The 26,509-nt window shown below is 50.3% G+C and overlaps 1 protein-coding gene across 1 annotated transcript; it reads right to left on the bottom strand.

Moving 5' to 3' along the window:
* Positions 1 to 906: 906 nt before the first annotated feature.
* Positions 907 to 26,137, bottom strand: LOC144124006 (uncharacterized). The gene is made up of 10 exons (XM_077656688.1): positions 26,132 to 26,137; positions 24,468 to 24,575; positions 22,865 to 23,107; positions 22,012 to 22,217; positions 14,932 to 15,043; positions 11,857 to 12,099; positions 10,956 to 11,132; positions 10,519 to 10,728; positions 2,269 to 2,445; positions 907 to 1,466 (listed from the first exon to the last, which is right to left on the bottom strand). The coding sequence occupies exons 1-10, from the start codon at positions 26,135 to 26,137 to the stop codon at positions 1,182 to 1,184; spliced, it is 1,767 nt and encodes a 588-aa protein (XP_077512814.1). The 3' UTR covers positions 907 to 1,181.
* Positions 26,138 to 26,509: the final 372 nt, after the last annotated feature.

Genomic DNA, 26,509 nt, shown 5'->3' with positions numbered 1-26,509 from the left:
TATCGCAGTGCTCAATTCCTACAATTTTAGGCACGGTCTTTTCACTTCCGCCATAATCTCGCGACACGTTTTGGTCAGTGTTCGGTCTCTTTAGTGCCGTGCCCCCCGCGAACTTAAAGCAGACTGTGCACAGCAACCTAATCAAATAGCGCGCGCCCCACACGGGTCGCCCACATGTCAAGTGCCATGTGTCCGTTTCGCGTGGTGCTATTTTCCCCTGCCTCTTCCCCTCTTCTGCAACCATAGTACTACTTCTGCAACTATGACGACGACATGATGACGCTGAACCCACGTGTGGCTTCCCTGGTGGCAGTGGTGTCTTGACAGAGAAGAACAATCTTTTGCTTGCACCGCCAGGACTGGCGCAAGCACAATGATGATCAGTTCACAATGATGATGATGATGATCACGTTACATTTCTGAGCAGAGGTGCTAGGGTTGTTTGGGAAATATAATTCCGAGGTGGCAATGCGACGCAAGAACAAGACACACAGTGACACACATGCATGAAACACATGATTGCAGAGCTACTTAGCATTGCCTAAAAGCACGATGCTTATTGAAGGCAACAACTGCACCCAGCACGCAAAACGAGTTAACCATCAAAGCAGAGGCGCTTTGTGCGCAAAGGGGTCACGATTATAAAGAGCAAAGCCTACGTGGAAAGACTGCCAGGCAAATTATATTGTATGTTTTTAGTATGGTCAGAATATTGTGTTCTTCCAACAACATTGTTTTAGTGGCCCTAAAGGCTGCTGATCTTCTATTATATATATATATATATATATATATATATATATATATATATATATATATATATATATATATATATATATATATATATATATATATATATATATATATATATATATATATATATATAAATTTATACGGTCGCACGGTTGCGATTGTTGACGGAACGTCGGCAACCATATCTATGTGGGCATCACGCAATTTTGGACATGTCCATTTTAGCGCAGCCCGTGTTCCAGACTAAAATGTAAAATTCCTTCTACATAGCCATAACCATTAGAGGCTCCTATACGGTGAATTTGGTCCGGTGGTCTGTGTCCTCTCCCGTCATGATGTCCCCCCTATACTTTCAGCTCGTCGTCGGTATGCCCTCCTGGCGAAGAGGTCTCGGACCGAACGGTGTTCTCCGCCCACACTCCTGTGCGTTATCAGGAGAGCGGGCAGACGCCGGTCTGCGACATTTGCGACGTCGGTTCGCAGCCGAAGAGCAGGAAAAATAGCGGCGCGTTGAGCACCGCCGCGTGGCACATCCTGTGGCCGTCCACGACGCTAAACTTCGGCTGCATCCGCCTCGTTGGCGCGTCCTTCGAGGCGATATTGCGCCCCGACGGCAGTTCGCAGAGGCCGCCGCACGCCGCCCGAAAGACGAGCCGCATTCGGGCGCGATCCCGCGGCGTCGCCAGGCGGTTGCCGCTCAGCTCCTGCGCCGAGTCCTGTGGGGCGCATAAGGTGTTTATCATCAGCAGTCAGGGACACAAGATGAGCTCGAGATGCGCTTGAACGATGGCAATCCCTAGTTCTAACTACAGTATGGTCTCGGTGAATTGCACGATGGCTGGGAGAGGGCTGACTTTACCTGAAAAACAACGTTGTGGAACAGCACCTAATGGCTCACTTTCGACCCTCGAATTATTCCATGCATGGCAGCTGAGTGATGCAATAAAATCATTCTAGCCGAGTACTGATTTCTGTCTACACAGTTCAACCTCGTTAAAACGAAGTTGAAGGAGCCCGGCGATTACTTCGTTATAGCCGTAGGTTCGTTATAGCCAGTGTTGACCTAGCTTCAAAAGGGAATCGCCATTACCTCGTTATATCTATTATTTCATTGTAAACCTTTCGTTATAACGAGGTTGGACTGTACATATGGCTCGTCCTCTGACACGTGCCATTGAAGCTTTGGTTCAGGCTGCTTTCAGGCGTGCGGTCTCGTAGCCACTGGCTAAGGTTAGCTGAGCGTTTGCGTAAACAAACGTACACCTGCCGTTTTAACAAGTTTGTGGATCCCGGCCTTGGCGAAGAATACGTTGCGTTCCATGAATTTTTGACTGCGGGCGTAAAAATGTAATCGCTTTTCTCGTCGGACGTTTAAACGCCACCGGAATCCCAGCAGCGACGCTCGGTTCGAGCGCTTCGTAATATAGAGGTGCACCGATACCGTGGCCGGCTTCATGTTGGTGAGTTTTGGGGTGTCAATTAATGCTCCGGGTGAAGGGAGACGCAGCCCGCGCTCACCAGAGCCACCTTGAAGGCCAGAGCCGTGGCGAAGAGGCCGGCCTTCTCCTGCGCCGAGAGTATCCCGCCGGCCTGCACCGAGAGGCACGTGCTGAGGCTCCAGCCCGGCGACACGTCGCGCTGGGCGTCCAAGATGGTGCGCGCCGCCCAGTAGCCCAGCGTGGCGGCCAGAAGGTCCTGCGAAGGCAACGGCACGGCCGAGATTTGCTGCAACTGGCAGCCCGGTATACCACACTCTTCAGCTCCCTACCAAAAGGTTACCGACAGTAGAAAACCACGAGTCCAGAAAGAGATGCAAAATTTCGAGAAGTTTTAAAAGGTCGGAAAGAAGTTTTTAAATTTTTTTCATAAAAATACAAAATTTTTGGAAATGAGAATTCATTTCATTAAGCACATTTACTCTGCAACTCAGAAATTAGTAAATAATTATATTTTTCCGCCATAACAAAGATGGTTTATGGGGGTTTAACGCCCCAAAGCGACTCATCTGATGAAGGACGCCGCAGTGGAAGGCTCGGGAAATTTCGACCACCTGGGGTTCTTTATCGTGCACTGACATCAAACAGTACATACACGGGTGTCTAGAATTTCGCTTGCATCGAAATGCGACCGCCGTAGCCGGAATCGGACTTGCGTCTTTCTGGTCAGCAGGCGAGTGCCATGACCACTGAGCCACACCGCGGCGGGTGTAACAAAGATACTGCAAAACATTTTCGGGAAAAGATGGTGACATACTGCATGCAATACAACCCACTCAAAGCATGATCAGTCTGAGTCGTCACGGCTCGGTAGGAATGTACTTGCTTATGCGCCTTTTCCCACGTTGAGGTTCGAGTGCACGCACACAAGTCTTTGCACGTGTCCTCCCACCAGCATGTTGCACAGCTTCGTATGCATGTTACCGAACTTCGACCAATTTCCTAACTTCCTTCACATGACGCAGAGGATGGGGGATTCGGAGTATCCGACAAGCGATTGACGTCAGCGGTTGGTTGCTACAAAGGCCTTGCCAACATATGGACGGCTCCATATGCTTCGATCCGCCGCGGTGGCTGAGTGGTTATGGCGCTCGGCTGCTGGCCCGAAAGACGCGGGTTCGATCCCGGCCGCGGTGGTTGAATTTCGATGGAGGCGAAATTCTAGAGGCCCGTGTACTGTGCGATGTCAGTGCACGTTAAAGAACCCCAAGGTGGTCGAAATTTCCGGAGCCCTTCACTACGGCGTCTCTCATAGCCTGAGTCGCTTTGGGACGTTAAACCCCCATAAATCAAACCAAATCATATGCTTGGAAGACACCAAATTGCTCATTTAGGCTACCTTTTACAGTGCGTAGTGAGATGATACTATACAGAAAAGAACGTGTTTGGAAATTTTTTGGCGTTTTTTTCTCTTCTTCAGGGCAATATTTTTTTTCAATTTTGGTTTATGGTTTATGGGGGTTTAACGTCCCAAAGCGACTCGGGCTATGAGGGACGCCTTTTTGAATTATCAAGTTTCTTCTTCAGGTGCTCACATCTGTAGCCAGAGCTTACTTCCAGCTGAGTATAGTTTTCTGCAGGCACACCGCAAGTTCTGCCAGCTACTGTATCCTGGTGCTATACTCGTAGGCCATCACTCGAGCCGACTGAAGCACCGCCCAAGAACCTCCATTTATCGCTGTTCAGCGCCAGCCTCAGGGCAGCTGTGAATTTGCTAGCCTTATTGTCCTTCTGAATCGCGTATGGTGCTGACTGCGTTTTCGTTTACTTGCTATCTAACTATGCCATTGCTACAATATGAAGGCGTAGGACTATATCGGCGACGCGCCCCGTTCAGACAACGAAAACCACAGAGAGGAATCTGTAGTGACTCATTTCTTCAGTCACTACTGCATGGTATACTTTTCGCGATGGATTATAACTCGACCCACTCATAAATTATTTTGTCGTTTTACGGTCGGTTACGATGGCTTTTGATGTAACTCTTGTTTTACTTTAAAAATCGGAAGAGTTTCCCAATTCTCAAGCTGGCTTCTCCGCAATTTACTTTGCCCAACCAATGGCGGAGCAGGCCGTTTTCCAAGCGCGAAATTAAAGCGTTTTCGTGCTTTTTCCACGGAAGTTATGTCGACGTGGGTTTCATTGATACCCGGCCGACATATATCCTACGTCAAAAAAAAAAACGAACTACGCTTACATTGCGTGCTCGCAAAGCTGCTTGCTTTGCCATTAGTCGGGAAGAGCACAATGCAGAGATACCAACCTAAGAATTTGGAGACTCTTTCATTGCGCACGGGAAGCGAATCGCTAGCTAGCCCTTCCTGTCACATAAAGAACACTGCTGGTAACACTCACTGCTAATAGAGACTTTTAGCATAGCGCGTACTGCTTAACGCGCGCCGCCATTGCGCACGCGCTGATTGCTTCCGACGCGGCAGGAGTGCGCGCAGCTGACCGGCAGGCGTAGCGCTATTTGGTGCTCTCCGTGCGACCTGCGCATGCGCTTTGATGGCGCGCGCTACATGGTGAGCGGTACGTACTTTGCTAAAAAGTCTAACTAATAACGCTGGCGTTTCTCAACGTTTGCCCTTGACGATGGCTTAAATAACGAGGAGGTCTGGTTAAAAAAAAAATTCCTTACGAGAACACGACGGTGATGAAGGTTGCCATATGAGTGGCCTATAGGAGCGGGGTACCATTGTTTACTTCCTCTGGTGGTGAGAGCGGATGAGGGTGAGGCCTGGTGCATTAAGAGAAAGACGGGAAGCAAGGTGTCGTCTATGGGGGTCAACCATCCACAGTCCGGGAGCAAGGGTTGGTGGGGAGAGAAAGTGGCCTGGCTATAGGCTCCTGCGGCCCCCTCCCAATCGCTGTACCCCGGCTGGCGCATGCTAGCCGTCCTTTTTGATACCGGTGTTTCGGCGAGCACCGTCGAAAATTCCCGAAGATAGCGTGGTCTAAAAGAAGGCAAATCTTGTAAAGAAGAAATTGAAAGCAACGGCGGACGTCAGTAATTTTAAGTTTTGCAAAATAGCTGGTTAACTAAAATTAGCACAATTTGGTGGTCAGGGCCAATGGCGAGTTGATAGTTGCGGAAAAGACGATGTCGTATCGGTTTCTAAAACGAAAGAAAAGGACTTGGAGCGCCACTAAATCTGGTGCTTTCTTTACGCAGCCGAGCAACAGCGCATGACGTGCGCAATAAATTAACGAGCAAATGCAACGCCCGCTGATGACTTGCTGCAATTAATGACTGCGGCGCGCACTTCGAGCCCTCAAGTGTTTCAGAGCACATTTGGGGGGAAAATTCAGGGCGGAGGGACGAAAGAAACAGAAAGGGGGACAAAACTTTTGCGTCGCCGTCGATTTAACCGGCACAGCGAACGAGCACAGCGGAGGATGAAAGAGGGCGAACGCGGAGAGCGGTATAGAGGATGAAAGTACGGCGATAGCGAAAATAGGAGGAGGAGGGAAGCGGAGGAGGAGCGTACAGCAACTGCCTGGAGACGGGCTTCGCGGGGGCAATCCGAAGAGATGGCGCCAGAGTAGCGCGCGCCGCCGTGGATCAGTTCGCCCGAGGTAAGGTGAACCAGGGGCGTAGCCAGGGCCGACCAAAACAACCACCGGCGCTGGATTGGATTGGAAAACATTTATTTCGTCAGAAAAGGCAGAATGCAGACGATCCGTGCTAGGTGGCTATCAGTCCACGGCTGACAGCGACCTGGGTAGCCCATTCAATGACCCGGGTTTGAACTCCCAAGTCTGAGCTGACCAACACGGCCTCCCACTGCTCGAGAGTAGGAACCTGTATTAGAGATTTCGGGGGCGGCTTCTCTTTACAATTCCACAATAGGTGATCATAAGTGGCTAAATGACCACATAATGTACATGCAGGGTCGTATTCACCGGGGTAGAATTTTGACAACAGGTAAGGCGTCATGAAGGATCGCGTCTGGAGTCGCCTCCAAGTGGTCTCCTGCTCCTTATTAAAGGCTTTGTCTGGAGGAGGGAATATCCTTCTTTCAAGTTTAAAATGATTAGTAATATCGTGAAAAGATGATAGGCCGTCCTTCGAAAAACTCTCAGCAACGACAGCGTCCCCTGCTCGGCTGACGAATCCTCGAGCTGTTATGTGTGCCGCTTCGTTACCAGGGTTCCCCGAGTGAGCCAGGACCCATATGAATTCAATAATTCTGTCTAAGTCTTTGGTTTGACCCAATATGCTCATTGCTGCCTGAGAAATTCTGCCCCTCGCATAATTGCGTATGGCAAATTTAGAGTCGCTGAGTATGGTAGTAGCTTCTGTGTTAATGATAGCAAGGGCGATTGTCGCCTCTTCTGCCGTTTCCGAGGATTTCGCTATGGTAGTGCCGGAGACTATCAGTCTACCATGCGTATCCACCGCCGTTAGTGCGAACGCTTGTTTCTGGGGATATTCTGCGGCATCTACATATACTGCATGTTCATCTTTGTTGTATATGTTGTGTAGAGCTTTTGCCCTAGCCCTTCTTCTCCCCTCGTGGTGAGCAGGATACATATTCTTAGCTAGTGGCTTAACTCTTATTACCTTAGCGATGCGTTTAGGTATCTGTGTTTTGGTATCTTGGGGTGGCAACTGTATGCCTAGTCCTAAACGATCAAGTATGGTTCTTCCTGCTTTGGTGCGGGAAAGCCGGCCTCTCTGCATTGTTAAGTGTGCCTCTATAAGCTCGTCTAAGGTGTTGTGTACTCCCAAGCCCAGAAACCTTTCGGTGGAGGTACAGTTCGGTAGCCCTAATGCTACCTTGTATGCTGTTCTAATCATAGACTCTACTTTGGCTTTTTCACTACTGTATAATTTTAAGTATGGGAGTGCGTAGAAAAGCCTGCTTATTACAAATGCTTGTACTATTTTGCAAAGTTCTGTCTTCTTCACTCCCTTCCTTTTGCTTGCAATTCGTCTAATTAGTCTTACCGTCATATTGACGGTTGTCTGGAGTTTTTCTAGTGTTTCCTTGTTCTTCCGGTTCGACTGAAGGAAGAGTCCTAGGATTCTTAAAGTTTGAACTTCCTTTACAGGGAGCCCTTCCACCCAGATTTTCAGTGGAGGCGGAGGTGTGTAATTTTTTGCTCGAGGGCCCCTTGGTTTGTATCTGATTAGAAATAATTCGGACATGGAGGGCGAGCAGGTTAGCCCTGCTTTACCCGCCAGGTCTTGTATTATGTCTACAGCTTGTTGCAGGGTATCCTCTATCTGACCATCGCTGCCAGTTGTGGTCCATAAAGTGATATCATCTGCGTAGAATGTGTGTTGCAGCCCCGGGATGGCTGCTAATTTAGAAGGAATTTTAATTAGTGAGAGATTAAAAAGGAAGGGTGACAGGACTGAGCCCTGTGGCGTTCCTTTACCTCCAAGTGAGATAGAGTCTGATTTAATCTCTCCCACTGCTATCTCTGCCGTTCTGTTACTGAGAAATGACTTGATGTACTGGAAAGTTCTTTCCCCTGGGTTGATGTCCGAGAGATTCCTTAAGATAGCATCGTGCGTGACATTATCAAACGCCTTGTTCAAATCCAAGCCTAATATGGCTTTAGTTCCTCTGCTGCGTTCCATGTCTATTATGTCTGCCTTGAGTTGCAGCATAACATCTTGGGTAGAAAGATTAGCCCTGAAGCCTAGCATGGAGTTAGGGAGTAAGGTATTGTCCTCAGCGTATTCTTGTAGCCGATTGAGAATTATATGTTCCATTAACTTTCCTAAGCAGGATGTTAAAGAGATTGGGCGTAGATTCTCTATACACAATTTCTTGCCTGGCTTTGGAATGAATGTAATCTTTGCATGTTTCCATTCTTGTGGAATGTTTCCGTCTGTCCAGTATTTGTTCATGAGATCAGTGAGTGCTTTCACTGACCCTGCGTCCAAGTTTCTAAGTGCTTTGTTAGTAACACCGTCAGGCCCGGCTGCAGACGTGGTGCGTAGTTGCCCCATGGCAAGCCACACTTCCGACTCCGTAATCTCAGCGTCCAAGTCCTCGTTTGGTGTTCCCTGATAGTTTGGCAGCGGTCCATCTGGGGACCGGCGCTGGAAATCATGCCGGATTTTGTCTACAATGTCTTTTTCACGCTCGAAAAGACATTTCGGCGCGAACATTGCGAACTCGAGCTGGATTTCGTGGCAATTAACGCCCATGCATCTGGAGTCGCATAATGCAAGGAACCCCATCCGAGCACACAGTTCCAAGGGCGTTTCGATGACGAGCAGGCTCGTCGCGGCATCTCGCGGCGGCAGCAAAATCTGCGGAGCGCATAGATTTCAGTTCCGAAACTTTATGGATATAAATTTCTCATAAACTTTGCCCTTTACATAGAAAATCAGCAAAACCAATGCAAGTAAAAAGCTCCGTTCCTTCAGGTTCATAAACGCGTAATTAGAAAAACGTATGACTGTTCATTAGCCTTTAAAATCGCAGATATTTTGCCGTTTATTGTAACAGTTAGCATCATGATCAAATTTATCATACGAATACGAAAATTACGAGGACATAAATAACCAATCTGACCGACCTTGTTCATTGCAAGCACGGCCCACACGGCGTTTCCGAACGAACACTCTCGGATATTGGGTAGTTCAACTTAATTGTCGCATCTGTGGCTTTAGTTTGTCCTTTTATTTCCTTTTATAGCTACATGCTCTTACTTCTTTTTCGAGCTAGACTAATACCCTTCTTTAATTTTCTGTGCCGAATAACTGTTGCCGCTTCGCAGGGAGCTAAAATACATATTTTCGTATTGATTTCTGCATTCTTCCTGTATTGTTCTATCCATATGGTGCTGTCGTGACCGCATACATGGCCCAAATATATATCACGATTTCTGCGATAATAGTTTTATTCTTGCAGGATCGTCTGTGTTTCTATGCGTAAAGGTTACTATCTGTGATTGCGCAACATGTGTTTATTTGGCTTGTTTTACATATTATATACAGCAACTTTAATTTAGGTATGTAAACTTATTAGAGAATATGCTTATATTTAAATATCTTCTCGCCATGCTTTGTGTATGCATGCAGTGAACTTTGTTTCCAGCAACGCTTTTTTGCCTTTTATCAAGCTGTATCTTCGCACTTGTGATATACCATTGTATCTTCGCATTTCTAGTGTATATTTTGCAGAACTCCTGCTTTTTTATATGTGCTCTCTGTTGCGATTACAATTTCGGTGCAGTTATAATACCCGGCCGGTGACAGCAGCGCCCGCGCAATACATTAGAACGAAGGACAGCGCCGCTGAGATTTTTTTCTGGCCATTGCATTAGTGCAATAACGTTAACAAGGTTCTTGAACGACAAAGATTCGTTAAATTATTTGTCCTCCACTTGGTTATTCATATCAGGGACATGCAGTGTTTTGATGGTTTCCAACTGTTATAGATCTAAAATTCATGAGACATTTTCTTTACTTACTAAATAGACAAAGAGATGGAAGCATTGGTATCAGTTCTTTCTGCCACAGTTTTTTGGGCATACGAATGTAATCTTTTATGAAAAATACATAGTTTACTTGTCTTTACAGTGACATAATTCGTTTGCAGCATCTAATACGCAACAGCATCAATTGGCAATGACAATGCGATTATGATTAATGCATTTCACCCCTCTACAAATTCTATAAGAAGGAGGGCGCGCTGCAACATGAGCCCCCCCCCCTCCCCCCCCCCCCCCCCCCCACGAACAAAATTTCTGGCTACGCCACTGAAGTGAACGAGAATATTCTATTGTTATAAATGTTTTCACCACCACCAAGACGAAACCAAGAGCCGCATCCGTTCGGCACTGCGTATCCCTTACGCAGTCACTTCGGCTCAAATGCCGCAGCAGCTGCGCTTAAAAACCGCATTACCGAAAAGCAAAATCGTCGCCCATTTTTTTTAACAGCATAAGCAGCGCACGAAGCCAAAGCAGATCAAGGCAATCAATAACGGCGGCCACTCCTCTCCACGCAGTCGGCGATACTCTTCTCCTGAACCGAGCGGCGAAGCGAAAGAAGGTGCATGTCGCTGCTGAACAGCGTAAAGCATGCAGTGGGCCTGGAGGCAAAAGCAAAACAAGCAAACCAGGTCAAGGGAAGGACAGCCAAACGAGAGTAGGAAAGTGGGCAGCTGGAGACCGAGACGGGTGTGGAACATCAGCAGACCGATGGAAGAAGTAAGGTAGTCCTATGTACGAGCTACTAGCAGCAGCCTGGACCGCATGTGACTAGGCGCAGACGCAGCACATGCTTGGCGCACGTGTGTACCTTGTCGTAGTCGTCGTCGAAGGCCGGAGGCACGAGCGCACCCAGGGACAGGTACAGGCGGTGCTCGGTGTAGTTGAACGCCATCTCGGGTAGGGCTGCATCTGCAGCGGCGGACTCCGGGGTAGGCTTGTTGGCCATCAGGTAGTCGAGAGTCGCGTAGTAGGGCCATTTCCGATCACCACTGGTCACGTTCCACCCCATGTCTGGCAGCTGCGGGTTAGCGGCAAAGTCGTCGTTCTGTCAGCCCGCACATTGAATGCATAATTAGCAATCTTATAGTTTAGCTCTAGCCTCCCGCTTGAGGACACGCGTACAAGTACCTTGCCGTACTGCAGCTCTAGCAAAGTCGGCGTTCTGTCAGCCCGCACATTGAATGCATAATTAGCAATCTTATAGTTTAGCTCTAGCCTCCCGCTTGAGGACCCGCGTACAGGTACCTTGCCGTAGTGCAGCTCTAGCTGGACTGCTGACGACTCCGGGTCTCGCGCCCTGGTGTAGGCTAGTGACAGGTTCCGCAGGGCGTCGGTGACATTCACCTTCTGCTCGAACGGCGCGCTGCTATGATCGACATAGGCGAGCAGGTGATGTCGAACGGCGTGCACTTGCTCGCGGACCTGCAACACAGCCGACAAAGTAGGGCCAACAGTTAACGGACGCTTGTCGTGCACATCTTAGCCTAAAATGCTTCAATAGATCCGCAGAATGTGTGTAGGCGTGCACTCGATGTGGTGACAACGTTCTTTCTGGTGATGCACACACTTAAAAAAACTAGTCAAGGAGAAGAATTCGGCGTGCAATAATAGAGAAATTTAGCCTAGCGTAAGTGTACTCAGAGACGCATACATAGGATTACCGGGCGCCGGCTGCGCACGCGCAGTAGCTCTATATGACCCCGTCTCTTCCGCTGCATGCGTGGTCAAGAGGTGTCCGGAAATCCGGCACATGTCTACGTTAACACGTCTCCGCTATGCTAAAACTCGCTAATATCAAAGAGGCCCTGCAAAACAGTTACGTTGACAGTGTTGTTCCTTTGCCTTTGAATCTTGGCGCCTCCTCTCGTCTCCGTCACCCTAATCCTAGTAACGGAAGTACAGGATCAGTGCAGGACGCACAATATGCCATCCTCAGCCAGTTGCCTCATCTTAAGCGATAGCTGCGCAGAGATAACAGCACTATCCCCTTACCCCCCCCCCCCCCCCCCCTCTCTCTATGAGAGTTCCCGTTCAAGGCCTGCCTCCGAAGAAAATCTGCTGTACAACTACATCGTTGTAATGCTCGTACGCCGGCGTGTATAAAGTGCCCTGTGTGCGGGCCTCCGTGTGCGTGGCGCTGCCCAACCTGGAGGTCTTTGTTCCAGGGCTGCACCACCAGCCAAAGGAGGCGGTTCCAGGCCCGCATCGGGTACGCGCGGTGCAGGTCGTCGACGCAGGCGCCCCCGGGCCAGAAGGTCGGGCCCAGCTTGCGAAGTTCACTGCGTAGCAAGTTGGCTGTGCTGCAAAGCAGCAGGTGCAGCCGCAGCGCCTGCAGCGGGGCCGTCTCCAGAGAATGCAGCTCGGCCGCCACCACGTCTGCGTCGGCCACCTGCGCATAGCGAGGCGGAAGGAAAACAAGACTGGTGAGGAAGGACATTGCTTGAGGGAATAATAATTGGTTTTGAGGGAAAGGAAATGGCGCAGTATCTGTCTCGTATATCGTTGGACACCTGAACCGCGCCGCAAGGGAAGGGATAAAGGAGGGAGTGAAAGAAGGAAGAAAGCGGTGCCGTAGTGGAAGTCTCCGGAATAATTTCGTCCACCTGGGGATCTTTAAAGTGCACTGACATCGCACAGCACACGGGCGCCTTAGCGTCTTGCCTCCATAAAAACGTAGCCGCCGCGGTCGTGTTCGAACCGGGGTACTCCGGATCAGTAGCCGAGCGCCCTAAACACTAAGCCACCGCGGCGGGGTGTCCCCTACTGCACATGCAGTTTTAAGGCGAAAGCTTTACTTGCCTCATGAGTCCGTAGAAAGTGTCCAACTCACCTGTCAATCAAATGACAGTGGGCTGAATACAACTTGGCTGACGAACTTGCTGCGCCTGCACATGGTTTCTATGTAACCAAGTGTTCTTCGCTTTCTGACTGTGCTCCGTTTTTAATTTTCTGCAGCATGTGGCGGACAGGAAAAGGAGGCTGCTTAGGAATCAGGGAACGTCAGGATCTTTAAGGAGTGTTCTGTTCCACATGCCTGCTCTTTCATTAATATTCTCAACCGTTCGCGCCAGTCTTTCATCTCTACTGGCTTAGCACGCATGCCCCCCTCCGAAGACTCCGCGTTGTATTCATGTTTATACGTCGATTACTCGCAACTGGGCTAGTAGATGACCGGTCTTGAAATGCATTTTACTAACCCTCATGAAGGACAAGGGACGTCTTTCTCGCACGTCTCGTCTCTTGGCCTTCATGAGCGATAGAAAAAAAAAGGGTAAGGTTTTAACGAAGTTAACCCACGTAGGACATGCGAAAGCACTTCAGGCAACACCGCCTCAAAGGCAACCGCGTGTAAGATCTTACTGTCAGCCACTATCGGCAGCTGCGCGCGGGGAGGAGGTGGCGGTTCAGCGCGTTGACAGAGCAACTGCGTAAGGCATCCGCCGCTGGCGTTCCGTCAAGGGTCAAAGGTAATTGAGGCTTCACACATACCTCGGGTTTTTCAGCTTTGCTGATGAAGTAGAGCTTTCGCGCCAAAATTGCATATCGAGACAGGTAGAACGTTCCACGAGTTCCGTGGTTGATGATGTACACTCTGAACACTAAATAACGTAAATTGCGCACAACCACACGCGAAGCTTGTAGATGGCCGCACTTAGCAAGACGCCGCACGAGACTTGCGGAGGTTATGGGATATATATGCTAGGTCATGGTGGCCCCATTGCTTTATCTACCACTTTCTTCACTATAAGAGGCAGATTGATAAAATCACCCTCACATTTTCTATTTCACTTCAAAACGCCTCAACTGGCTAATAAATAATAATAATTGGTTTTTGGGGAAAGGAAATGGCGCAGTATCTGTCTCATACATCGTTGGACACCTGAACTGCGCCGTAAGGGAAGGGATAAAGGAGGGAATGAAAGAAGAAAGGAAGGAAGAGGTGCCGTAGTGGAGGGCTCCGGAATAATTTCGACCACCTGGGGATCTTTAACGTGCACTGACATCGCACAGCACACGGGCACCTTAGCGTTTTTCCTCCATAAAAACGCAGCCGCCGCGGTCGGGTTCGAACCCGGGAACTCCGGATCAGTAGTCGAGCGCCCTAACCACTGAGCCACCGCGGCGGGTGTTCAACTGGCTGGCGCTTTCCAATTCATTTAGACTAACGCTCTCTGCTCAAGCAAAGATGAAAAAAAATGACGGACGATCGAGCGCGGTTGGGCCAAATACGAATTAGGTGAGCTAGCTCTTGGTTTTCATTCTTTCACTGATCATTCTCCTTTTTAGGTTCATAGATCACAGGGGGTCCTCATACCACTCCTGACGCAGCGGTGCAGCGGTTAAGCGATGCGCAACTGCCCTGCGAGGGCAGATGTTGTCACCGGTGGAGCTTGTGAGCCCCGAGTTGCTCTCCCGAGGGACCTCTCGCGTTTATTCATTAATTGAACTGTTACCTGTCATGGTGGGCAGTTTGCTCACAATCCTATGGCCGTGTTGTGATGACGTTACAAGGTCACGTGAGCTAGGTGGCCCACCTGCCACCCACATCTTTAAGGTCGCAGAGGGAACCGGGCAAACATCGGCGAAATGGGCGAGTGGGGCTCTAGTGGTAGCTCACTAAAACAAAGGATGCTGAGGCACCTGCGACACGACGAGGCACTCGCGGTAGGGAATCTCATAGGCAATGCCGGCCCCTGGCGCTTATGAAAGCGAAACCGACTGGCAACTGCGCGCACCCGGCAGGCGTTGTGTTTCTCCTCGAGGAAGCGCGCGCTGTCACTGAGTGCGGCGGCCCACAGGGGGCTGTCCAAGAGGAGGCTGGGCACGTCCACGACTTCCCCCTCCACTGCAGGAGCATAGTGCTCGTCAGCGCTGCGATTCCCGCGGAGCTTTGCGGCCAGTTCCAGATCGCCAGCGTTGATGGTCAGGTGCAGCGCCTGCGACCACCGCAGCGGGAGACTGACATCGGCGCATCATGGTCAAATACATCAGTCAGCTTTTCACGAGGGGTGCGGGTGGCGAGTTGGGGGCATTAGAGAGCTAGCTGTAGCATGCTGTCGCCGACGGGCATTCATGTTATTGGCACGGCGTTTGTAGCTCAGCTCTGTAACCTTCCAAGAACCATACGTGCCCACACGTACCGTGGCCACCACAGCCCCACCTTGGACGGAGGCATCGAGACACCGCTAACGGGTACTGTTCTGCCTGCCAAAAAACGTACCTTGGACAAGAGGGTCGCCAGCTGGCCCGTTCGGATGGCTGGCTCGAGGGAGGCCAGCCGGAAAGGGGAGCCCGGTTGAAGCCAGCATTCCTCGCCATCGTCGCTGGTGTTGCTGCAGTATACAAATTGAAAATTGGTTTTTGATGAAAGGAAATGGCGGAGTATCTGTCTCACATCTTGGCTGACACCTGAACCACACCGTAAGGGAAGGGGTAAAGGAGGGAGTGAAAGAAGAAAGGAGGGAAGAGGTGCCGTAGTGGAGGGCTCCGGAATAATTTCGACCACCTGGGGATCTTTAATGTGCACTGACATCGCACAGCACACGGGCGCCTTTTGCGTTTCGCCTCCATCGAAACGCTTCCGCCGTGGTCGGGTTCGAACCCGCGTACTCCGGATCAGTAGCCGAGTTCCCTAGCCACTGAGCCACTAAGCCAAACACACTTTCCTTAATCCATACATGCACTCTATATGGTTCCCAAAGCAGCTTAGCCCCGTCTGTTCTCTCAGTGGACACCATAAGGCAGACACACCACACATCCTATACTCATATAGTCAAGACAAGCCGTCGAACAGTATGCAGCTCTACCCAATCGCAGTAGGAGGCCACGCTGCTCAGCTCGGATCCGGAGGTTCAACTCCGAGTCACGGAGCGGGCCGAAGAGGCCGCTGAACGACATCGTCGGTCGGCCACCTGGCGTCCGGCCTAGAAGAGGAGCCCACCGCGGTGAGGCGAACGTCACCCCAACCCGTGCCTAAGACCTCATCTTTAATAAAGTTTACCTCCTCCTCCACTGAGCCACCGCGGCGGGTCTGCAGTATACATCAGAAACGCTCGAGCCAAGTCAGAAGCGAGGCACGCGACGCCTGCATCCCAACTACTTTCGAAGTAGACAGCACTGGGGGCAGTGGAAACTGCGATTCGGTGCACAATAGCTCTTACAGAGTGGGCAGAAATAGGATAGGATAGGATAATTTTATTGAGCTCTAACACAAGTGCTTTTATGCGGTTCAGATGATAATAATAATAATATTAATAATAATAATTGGTTTTTGGGGGAAAGGAAATGGCGCAGTATCTGTCTCATATATCGTTGGACACCTGAACCGCGCCGTAAGGTAAGGGATAAAGGAGGGAGTGAAAGAAGAAAGGAAGAAGAGGTGCCGTAGTGGAGGGCTCCGGAATAATTTAGACCACCTGGGGATCTTTAACGTGCACTGACATCGCACAGCACACGGGCGCCTTAGCGTTTTTCCTCCATAAAAACGCAGCCGCCGTGGTCGGGTTCGAAACCGGGAACTCCGGATCAGTAGTCGAGCGCCCTAACCACTGAGCCACCGCGGCGGGGCCGGTTCAGATGAGTCCATCTCCGCAACGGTCGGTTGCCCCTATTCCAGGGCTCCACTGGATGCTGCCGCCAGCTGAGCTCGCCGTATCTGACCGATCTGGTCATCGCGGCAGTCGCTGGAAAGAATACTCTCCCATTGCTGCGAACTTGGGTTTGGTATAAGTAAAGAATAATATAGATGCCTTGCGCGTGACGTCACGGGCACCACTATAGTAAACAACGCATAGCTTCCGCAGTGCACATAGAAAGATGTGGTGATAAGCTGGTTAGACACGCGCAGGCTTTTGCCGCGATCCTGGGTCCATCAACATGGCGGTCGATACGTGATGTCGGTGCAAGCCAAAAGGAATCCGATTTCACATTCATCTCAGGTGCCGCGGCGGCTCAGTATTATGGTGCTCAGGTGCTGACTCGAAAGAGGCGCGTTCGATCCTGGCCGCGGCGGTCGCATTTCGATGGAGGCGAAGTGCTAGAAGCAAGTGTTGTACTGTGCGATGTCAGTGCAGGTCAAGGAACCCGAGGTAGTCGAAATTGTACGCAGTACTCCAAATACGGCGTCCCTCATAGTCTGAGTCGCATTGGGACGTTAAACCTCATAAAATCAAATCAAATAAAATCAGGTTCACCTCTGAAGATCGTGCCGCTGCGCTTGAGTGCCGCACATTGTCACCGTCAGTGGCTGTAGGGCGCCTTTTAGGACAAGCCCGCAAGAACCGGCCGATAGACGCGGCTCTTCTGCAGGGATGGCCATAAGGGGTCGGCACATTGCAACACATCTGGCCTAATGACCCGCAAGGGTTCCGGTTGTGTGTGAGACGTTACGCGATTCCCTTCTCCCTTGCACCATGCAGCCAGGACCGGATTCATTTTCGTAGAAGATGGAGATAAGGAGCCTAGGCGCGGAGACCAGCTTTATTGTTTTTTTCGCTAGCATTAATAAGGTCATTGTGGGCAAAACTTGCCGTAGTCGGCGGCGAAACCTCGGTGTAGGAGAGTGAAAAAAGAATGAAAAGAAGAAAAAACGGCGCAGTGAGCATCTCACTTCTCGGTAGGGATGAAGGAGGGAATGAAGGACGGAAGAGAGAAAGGCGCCGTAGTGGTGCGCAAGATAGTGAGGAGGGCAGAACGGAAATGAGAAAATATGGCGGTGTGCTTGGCTTGAAGCACTCTGGCACGGGTCAGCCCGGTATCGCCCTGCCTCCGGGATCGGCCCGGGGCATATTAGCGCACGCCTTTTCTTTCTATCTTTGCTCTCCTATCTAACTCTCCTACTTTCAGCACGCGGTAGCGAGCGTGCCTCGGCTTGAGCCAGTAGGCAGGCCCCGGCACTTTCCTTTTCTTTCTTTTCTTCCTATCAGCCACAACAGTAGTACATGAGAAAAGAGGAAAGAGTGCAACTTTAATGTGCTAGCATTAGCACGGAAGTCCACGGTAGGGAGAGGTTGGTCAGACGGTTCTTGATAATCACAAAGTGAACAAGGGAGGGAAAATCTCAGGGTGCTTGCCAACGTTTCGACAAGTGGACTTGTCTTCGTCTTGGCTCAGGCGAAGACAAGCCCACTTGTCGAAACGTTGGCAAGCGCCGCGAGATTCTCGTTCCTTTGTTCACTTTGTCATTAGCATTAGTACGGTTATTTTCGGTTAATTTTTTAAAATTGGTTTTTGGGGAAAGGAACTGGTTCGAACACGACCGCGGCGGCTGCGTTTTTATGGAGGCAAAGCGCTAAGGCGCCCGCGTGCTGTGCGATGTCAGTGCACGTTAAAGATCCCCAGGCGGTCGAAATTATTCCGGAACCCTTCACTACGACGCCTCTTTTTTTGTGCGTCGGCGGCAGCACCGACGCACAGCGCGAGGCGAGAGCGCACTGTTCGGGCTGGACCTGAGAGTTTTTTTTCTGTTCTTCCCATGCTTTCCAACCGAGCATCTCCTACTCAGTAAACACCGTTCTATAGTTCTTTCACTCCCACTCCCTTCCCTTACGCCGCGCGGTTGATGTGTCCACGAAGAAGTTAAATAGCTAGCTACCGCGCCCGTTCATTTCCTCAAAACCAATTCTCATTACGGGCACCCACCCGCCGCGGTGGCTCAGTGGTTAGGGCGCTCGACTACTGATCTGGAGTTCCCGGGTTCGAACCTGACCGCGGCGGCTGCATAGCCAACACAGTGCTGCGCGCGTGTGTTTTAATTCCTCTAAAATGAACTAATCACGCGCACAACCTGGACACATTTCTCATTGTGTAAATAGTTTGTATATATTACTTCTCCCCCTATCTTCTCTTCCTGTCCCCTCCTTTATTTCTGCTGCCCTAGCTCAAGTGCTTCAGTATCCATGGCAGATGCCGGGGCTAGCAAAAATCTTTTCCTTCGTTTTTACGATTATTTTAATAAAAAACCACTACCACCACCACCTCCTAGTTCCACCTTTATCCCTGACCTTACCGCGCGGTTCAGATGTCGGTCGATATTTGAGACAACTGATACTGCGCTATTTCCTTTCCCCCAAAACCAAAAACCATTACGGTCAAAAGCTGGCGTCCTTGGCGGTTTAAAGCCTGGGTGTAACAAAAAGCTCAGAACCACCATCGAAGAGGAAAATTGATGGCTTTCTCGGTTGAGCTAATTGGACAACACGCAAATAAATTTTTAATTGTCGTTTGTGTGTGTGAATTCAGTTCGTGAACAGAAATAGCTACCCGCCGCTGTGGCTCAGTGGTTAGGGCGCTCGACTGCTGATCCGGAGTTCCCGGGTTCGAGCCCGACCGCGGCGGCTGAGTTTTTATGGAGGAAAAACGCTAAGGCGCCCGTGTGCTGCGCGGTCTCAGTGCACGTTAATGATCCCCAGGTGGTCGAAATTATTCCGGAGCCCTCCACTACAGCATATCCTTCTTTCTTTCTTCTTTCGCTCCCTCCCTTATCCTTTCGCTTACGGCGCGGTTCAGGTGTCCAACGATATATGAGACAGATACTGCGCCATTTCCTTTCCCCAAAAAAACCAATAATAATAATAATAATAATTCTTTAACGTCCACCGACATCGCACAGCACAAGGGCACCTTTGCGTTTCGCCTCCATCGAAACGCTGCTGCCGCGGTCGGGTTCGAGCCCGGGTACTTGGAATCAGCAGCCGAGCGCCCTAACCACTGAGCCAGGGGGGGGGGGGGGGGCTATAAAAGAGCGGATTCATTTCATAAACGAAAATTAAAAATTGGTTTTGGGGAAAGGAAATGATCTCATGTATCTCAGTGGACACCCGAACCGCGCTGTAAGGGATAAAGGAGGGAATGAAGGAAGGTAAATGCAGGAGTGGAGGGCTCCGGAATAATTTCGACTACCTGGGGATCTTGCACGGACATCGCACAGCACACGGATGCCTTTTAAAGCGAAAGCTTTACTGGCCGCGAACTTGCGATTTCGCTGTGCTCCAAGGAGGCAAATGAGGTCACAACGCGCGCCTCGCCGCGGAGCCGAACCGGTCTGGCCGGGCCGGCGACGGCTGGCGCACTCGGCGCGAAATAGACAAGCTCCAAGTCTCCGCCCGTGCGGGCAGAGTGCGCTGAATCCGCCAAACACGTCGGCGGTCAAGCGCAGTTGGAATATAGAGGGTCTCGCTTTGGCCGACGTGACGTCGCCGTGAAGCGCGCGCGTACGCCGGAGTATAAACGCGCCTTTACAGAGCCTGCGCTTAGCCGCTAACCAACGTATTTGGTGGTGGCATCTATGGGAGCCACTGAAACCCCGCGCACTCACTGAATAATAAAAAAAAAAACCCTGCGCCTACACGCGGAATCGAACCAGGACCTTTGATGTTGGAGGCGGAGACGCTACCACTCCGCCACGGCGACTCAAGCTTCAACCATGAATAAAGGCACATCTATAAGGCACATCTAATGCACTCTTCCGATGCAGACGTCGCCGAACTTTCGCTACGTATATCCTGGCCTAACAAAACTACGCCGGCAGCAATTTTTGCGATTGGCCTCCATCGAAACGCGGCCGACGCGGTCGGGTTTAGCAGGCGGCACCCGGGGGCCGTCTGCATGAGCCGCGTGTTACGTTCACTAGGTGGGCCTCCCGCAGCTCCTGGTAGTAGTTTAGCGCCCCCAATGCTTTGAGTATGGCATTAGACGTAGCCACCGGGAGATCCAGGGCTCGCTTAGTTGCCTTGCGGATGATGACGTCTATTCGCGCATCGTCTTGCTTAGTAGTGCGAAGGTATGGCACGGCGTAGAGCATCCGGCTAGTCACGACGGCATAGACGAGCCGAAGTGCGTCCCTGCCCCGCAGACCGCCCCGTTTGTTGGAAACGCGGTGGATCATGCGCCCTACCTGTTCACCTGCTCTCTTCAGTTTCGCAATAGTGGAGTCCGGTCTGAGTCTGTGGTGGATGAACATGCCCAGAATCCAGAGCTCCTCCAGCTCTCTAATACGATCTCCTGACAGAGAGATGTGTATTGCTGTGCTATCCTTTGGGTTCGCTCTGACATGCAGAAGCTCTGATTTTGCTGGAGCACATTGGAGCCTACAGTCAATAGCATACGCATCGACTATGGAAGCGGCCCGCTGAAGGCGGTCCTCCATGTCCCCAAGGCTCCCCTCGGTGGTCCAGATTATAATGGCATCTGCAGCGCGTGTTGAATGCCTTTTACCCGGGCCAGTTGGCTTGGGAGGCACATCATAGCTACGTTGAACAGGAGATGTGATAACACCGCTCCCTGTTACGAGTGCATGCAGGCCTGTTCTTTATGGGACAGATAAAACACTTGCGCATTGTGCCCGTGCAAGCAGCGCATGTTGTTTATTTCACTGGTAAACAGCAGCGAGCGAAGAGGACTATAGTCGGATACAACTCAAGAATGCAGGGGCTTATCCCATTGAAAGGACTCCCTTCCAGCCAATGGCGTTGGGCGATTCTCATGACTCTGCTAGCGTGACAATTCGGGGAGTGGCGACACATGAAGAGACGTTCTATCCCCGACCGTGGAGGCAGGCGACTATCCACTTTTATCTGCCATTCCCTGTTTTAATTGTTACACTAGCAGGGTTATGAGAATCTCCCGACGCCATTGGCTGGAAGGGGGTCTTTTCAATGGGATAAGCCGTATCTGACTCTAGTGTTGCGAAGCAACTCGATGTCATCGTTGAGCTCTGGATACAGTGCAAACGACTTAATCAGAAATTTTCGCGAACGGGCTATAACTTCACGAGAGATTAGTCCCGTGAAAAATTCACAACGTGAGATAAATTATATTTGCGTCCCCAAGCGCTAAGAATATTGTTCAGGAGCCAGTCTACATGCGCTAACAGATGCATTCTGATGTCATCACATTATTACAATCTAGGCTTCGTTAATTGATATTACCAAGTACAAGTAGATATTTGAAAAGCTAAGCTTTAGCGGCTCTTTCGTATACAATGCTTACAGAATCATGTATAGAGTATTTTAATTGCGCCTTTACGAGCTTCCTGAACAGTTATCACTGAACTAATTCACGCTGCATTCATAAAGGATTCGCTGTACTCGTTAGAAAATATAATTCTGAATGGCTGACTTGCGCGCTTCAGCATACCGTCGCGCTCCGGCCTCCCGCCTACATGTATGCAGCATTCGAGAGATGTTTCTAGCCATTTGGCGGCATCCGCCCGGAGACGACAAAGGTAGCGCGAAGGCCTACGCAAACAATTTCTGACACTGTTGGCAGGTGGCAATTGTATCGGCGCAGCGTTTGAGTGCACCTGGAAGCCGCGTCGTGTGGAGCAGCAGCGTGGCGAACCCTGAGCGCGGGCACCAGGTCCCCGTGTTCGGCCAGCCGCGCCAGGTGCTCGATGACGGTGGCCCGCTCGGCCGACCGGAAGAGCTCCGCGCTCAGGTTGTGGCGGGCCAGAAGGGCGTGCACTTCGACAGCGTCTACCAGGTGGTCCTTCATAACCAGCAGGCAGTACTGCACCCGGAGAGCGAATGCCATGTGTTCAGTTTCGCGCGCTTTTCTTCGCACCTTCAGACGCACGTGTGGCGGCGCACGGCGGGCAGGAAATGTACTGTAGCAAGACGCAAGTCTTACTATACAGTGCAAAGCCATGCACAGTACAATACAGTGGTACAATATAATATACTGAACTGTGTCGCTCGCGGGCCATCCCGCGACAGTGTAAATATTTCCATGACTATCGAGCTTTTGTCGCGCGCGCACCTCGTAGGAACTTAAGCCATAGACCAGGTTTCTTGACTGCCAGATACGCACGATTTTTCAGGGTAACGACAAATAGTAAAGATTAGTTACGCAAAGCTTCCGGCGGTAACGGCCTGCCTCTAGCCTCACGCAGCGGAAATGGAACATGACGCGACGTCCGCTCTGCGGGCGAACGGTCTTTCATGTGATTCGGTCTTTATGGGATGGAAAATAGCTATACGCCCTTTCTCATAACTCGTTGTCGTCAGAGAGAAGACTATTGCGACCAGCAACACATCGCCGGTAGGACGTGTCAGGACGCTTCCCCATTTCTCCATACAGTGACAACAGTGACCTAAAATAGAGCAGCCGGGATTTGTTTTGTGTACTCCGTCGTCGCCCACAGACACGGCGCCCACCTTGTAGGTGTAGATGAGCGGCCTCACGTCCCCAGGAAAACTGTCCGGGTCGGCTGTAGCCAGGGTTCGGGCCAGCAGCTCGTTCAGCGACCGCCGCTGCAGGGCACGGAAACCTAGCGGCCGCTGCCGCGGAACTCCTTCCTCTCCCGCGGCTCCGTGGAGGCCGCCGCACACGTGCTCGTAGAAGTCGTCGCACGGGTCCACCGACGCGTTGGACAGGGACTCCAGGACACGTTCGAGCTCCTAGGTAATTTCATCGCATGTAGTACGCGCGCGAATTCCGCCATTCCTGCGCAAGTTTTTTTTTTTCATGCCCGAAGAGAGCACGCCGATTTGACATACAGCCTGTACACCCTCCATGCGGCATTCTGGAGACCAATCAAACGAACCGCAGTCCCCAAGTGTTCACATTCTTATAACGCATACAGAAAGCTGTCTCCGAGTGTACCGTCTCCGAGTCTCAGGCCCAATACCCACGCATTTTTGCTGAAGCGGAGCAACAATAGAGAATGAAAATGTTCGTCCGTGTCGAAAATTGCTACGGCTGACACTTGCGCTCTTTCGGCGGAGAGTGCGTGTCATATATACCGCGCGGTCATTCAAAGCGCCATGATTGGAGGAACTCTTTAGTCTCGAGTTCAGTGCATATATGTACCAGTTGGTTTGCGTATAGTTTTTACATGTACAGCTGCTATTGCCATGCGCGTGCCTCTCACACTCTGCCGTTGCTGAGGCAAGCAGCCGTGTTCGTTTTTAGCTCCCGCAGGTCAGCGCTCTGCCGTCCCCTTGCCGGCGATCAACACATTACAGAGGCAATGAGTACAGCTACATACATCATGCATCCGCCTGCTCCTGGAAAGAGCATTTCAGGGCGTGTAAAACCTGTTACATACCGTTCATGAGTGTTAACTGACGCTTTGTTCACAAGATAAATGTACGAGACACCTTCTCCGGCATGAATGATATACATACTAGATAGTGTCGTGGATTAGTATCTCAAAATGGACGAGCCAAAAGGACCAGCGTGTCCAGTCTTATACTTATTTCTCTGTTGTTCCACCCTTTTTCTTAGCAGAAGCCAAGCAAAGAGAAGAACGCGTTCTCTATACAGTCCCAGGAGGCGCTTCTCGTTTAAACCGAGCTATGTGCGCCCTTACATGTGATATGCGCCAGCAGTTTTTTATCAAAGGTTTTCATCAACATTTTTTGGGGGATTGTGTAGCAGCAACCGCAAATCTGCATACTCGGCAGCTTTTAATTTCGACCTTTCTTTTTGTCTAGGCGGGAGCGATATTCAAATTGATAAGCTCAGAACTTTTTTTTAGTTATTCAAAAATGCCCTACTGCCATTCACTGAATGGCCTTCTTAAAGAGTTATTAATTCGGGGCCTGTGGGTTCGCCTGGACCGTGCGAAATGCCTTCGAGAAACTTATGGCTCCCATCTTTCCAGAAGACCTAACTTGGTAATGTTTGTAGTGACATACTAACCAAAACTAAGGAAGTGCAGAAATACTTATGAAGTTCAGTGACAGACTGAATAGCAAACCGTTCATGCTGGCACGAGCCGAACGATTCCGGTACAAGCGCATGTAGATGCGATACCGTGCATCCGGCGGTTGAGCAGGCCTCGGAATGGGGCTCCGACTGCGTCCAAGGCTTCGAGTGCGCCAGAAGCAGTGAGGCCACCAGTATCAGGTAGAGCCCGTACACCTGCAGCCAGTATACTTAGTGACAACTCAAACACATCACTATCCTCTATATTTATAGCCCGTATAGCAACCGATAGCTAGTTGAAATGCAAATCCCCTTGCGTCGATGACCTCGTGAGCATTATTTTTAAAGTGGTGGAACCGGTAGCAGGTAACTCAGAGATATCACTGCGTGATAAAAAGCGCTGCAGCTCCTTTACTACGCTGACATTTAGTTATATAGGTCAAACAAATCAATGCACTCATAAACTGTTGTCTTTGTGTTCGTCGATTTACATTCACAAAAATAAGTAAAGTGCACGCTGAAAAAAGCACAGCCGCCTGCACGCTGTTGACTTTGCAGTTTTATGTATTAGCAGCAGTGAATTTCGAACGTGGACGTCCACTTTGTGTATAATTGATCCCGGATTTTTACGTGCTACATGACCACTGCGGGCCAGGAGGCGGGTCATAGCAGAGGGTTTCTTGAAATTTTGTTTTATCCTGCTCTCAAGTCACAGTGCGCGGCTGTTTTGGCATTTCGCCTCCATTGAAATGCACCCACCGCAGCCAGGATATAACACGCGAACATGTGCTCAGGAAATAAACGTCACAGCCAGTGAGTCACCGCGGCGGTTCTTCACTGGTACACTGTACCTGTAGGTATACCTACTAAAGTACAGACGGTCATGCGAAGAGAGACCGGAACACATCTTTACGTGCTTCCTGCCCGGATTTCCAGGTATAAATAATTGCTCTATAGTTAGATGCAACTCAAGGACGAGACGCCAGATGCCCCTCAAAGAATGCCCTCCAGCCAATGTCGTCGACCACTTTTCATGCCGCCCGGGTTTCATCTCCCAACACCGCGATGGGCATGCTAGCAGGTTCAAGGAGATTAACCACGATGTCATGACAACTGGTCGACGCTTTTGACTGGAGGGCCTCTTTTGAGGGGCATTTGCTGCTTCGTTCTTGAGTTGTATCCGACTATCATCATCATCAGTCTGACTACACCCACTGCAGGGCAAAGGCCTCTCCCATGTCTCCCCTGTACTTTGCCAGCTGCATCCACCCTATGCCTACAAACTTCTTACTCTCATCCGCCCACCTAACCTTCTGCCGCCACCTACTAAGCTTACCTTCTCTTGGAATCCTCTCTATCACCCTTAAGGACCAGCGGTTATCTTGCCTTCGCATTGCATGTCCTGCCCAAGCCCATTTCTTTCTCTTGATTTCGGCTAGGATGTCGTTTACCCGCGTTTGTTCCCTCACCTACTCTGCCCGCTTCCGATCTCTCAACATTACACCTATCATTTTTTTTCTTTCCAAAGCTTCCTCTGTCTAAGGGATTGACGTCTAAACCTTATTAGGTTTAGACTTCAGGTTTTGACTGAAGTCTAGACTTCAGTCAACCAAGAGATCAGGCAGTTTCGTAAAGGACACTCGTCAATAGACCATATTCGCACTATCAATCAGGTGATAGAGAAATGTGCAGAATATAACCAACCCCTCTATATATAGCCTTCATTGATTAGGAGAAAGCATTTGATTCAGGGGAAACCTCAGCAGTCATACAGGCATTGCGGAATAGGGGTGTAAAAAAGGCGCGTGGATATACTAGAAGATATCTATACCGACTGCCCAGCTACCATAGTCCTCCATAAAGTCAGCATTAAAATTCCAAAAAGGAAGGGTGTCATGGAGGGAGACACGATCACGCCAATGCTATTCACCGCCTGTTTATAGGAGGTATTCCGAGGCCTGGATTGGGAACAGTCTGGGATAAGGATTAATGGAGCATACCTAAGTAATCTGCGATTCGCTGATGACATTGCCTTGCTGAGTTACTCAGGGGATGAACTGCAAATCATGATCAATGAGTTATACAGGCAGAGCAGAAAAGTGGGTCTAAAAGTTAACATGCAGAAAACCAAAGAAATGTTCAACGGTCTC

This window comes from Amblyomma americanum, chromosome 3 (assembly GCF_052857255.1).
Source record: "Amblyomma americanum isolate KBUSLIRL-KWMA chromosome 3, ASM5285725v1, whole genome shotgun sequence".
NCBI classification, from domain to species: Eukaryota; Metazoa; Arthropoda; class Arachnida; order Ixodida; family Ixodidae; genus Amblyomma; species Amblyomma americanum.
The sequence above is the reverse complement of the archived record's forward strand: the minus strand, read 5'-3'. Positions and strand labels throughout refer to the sequence as shown.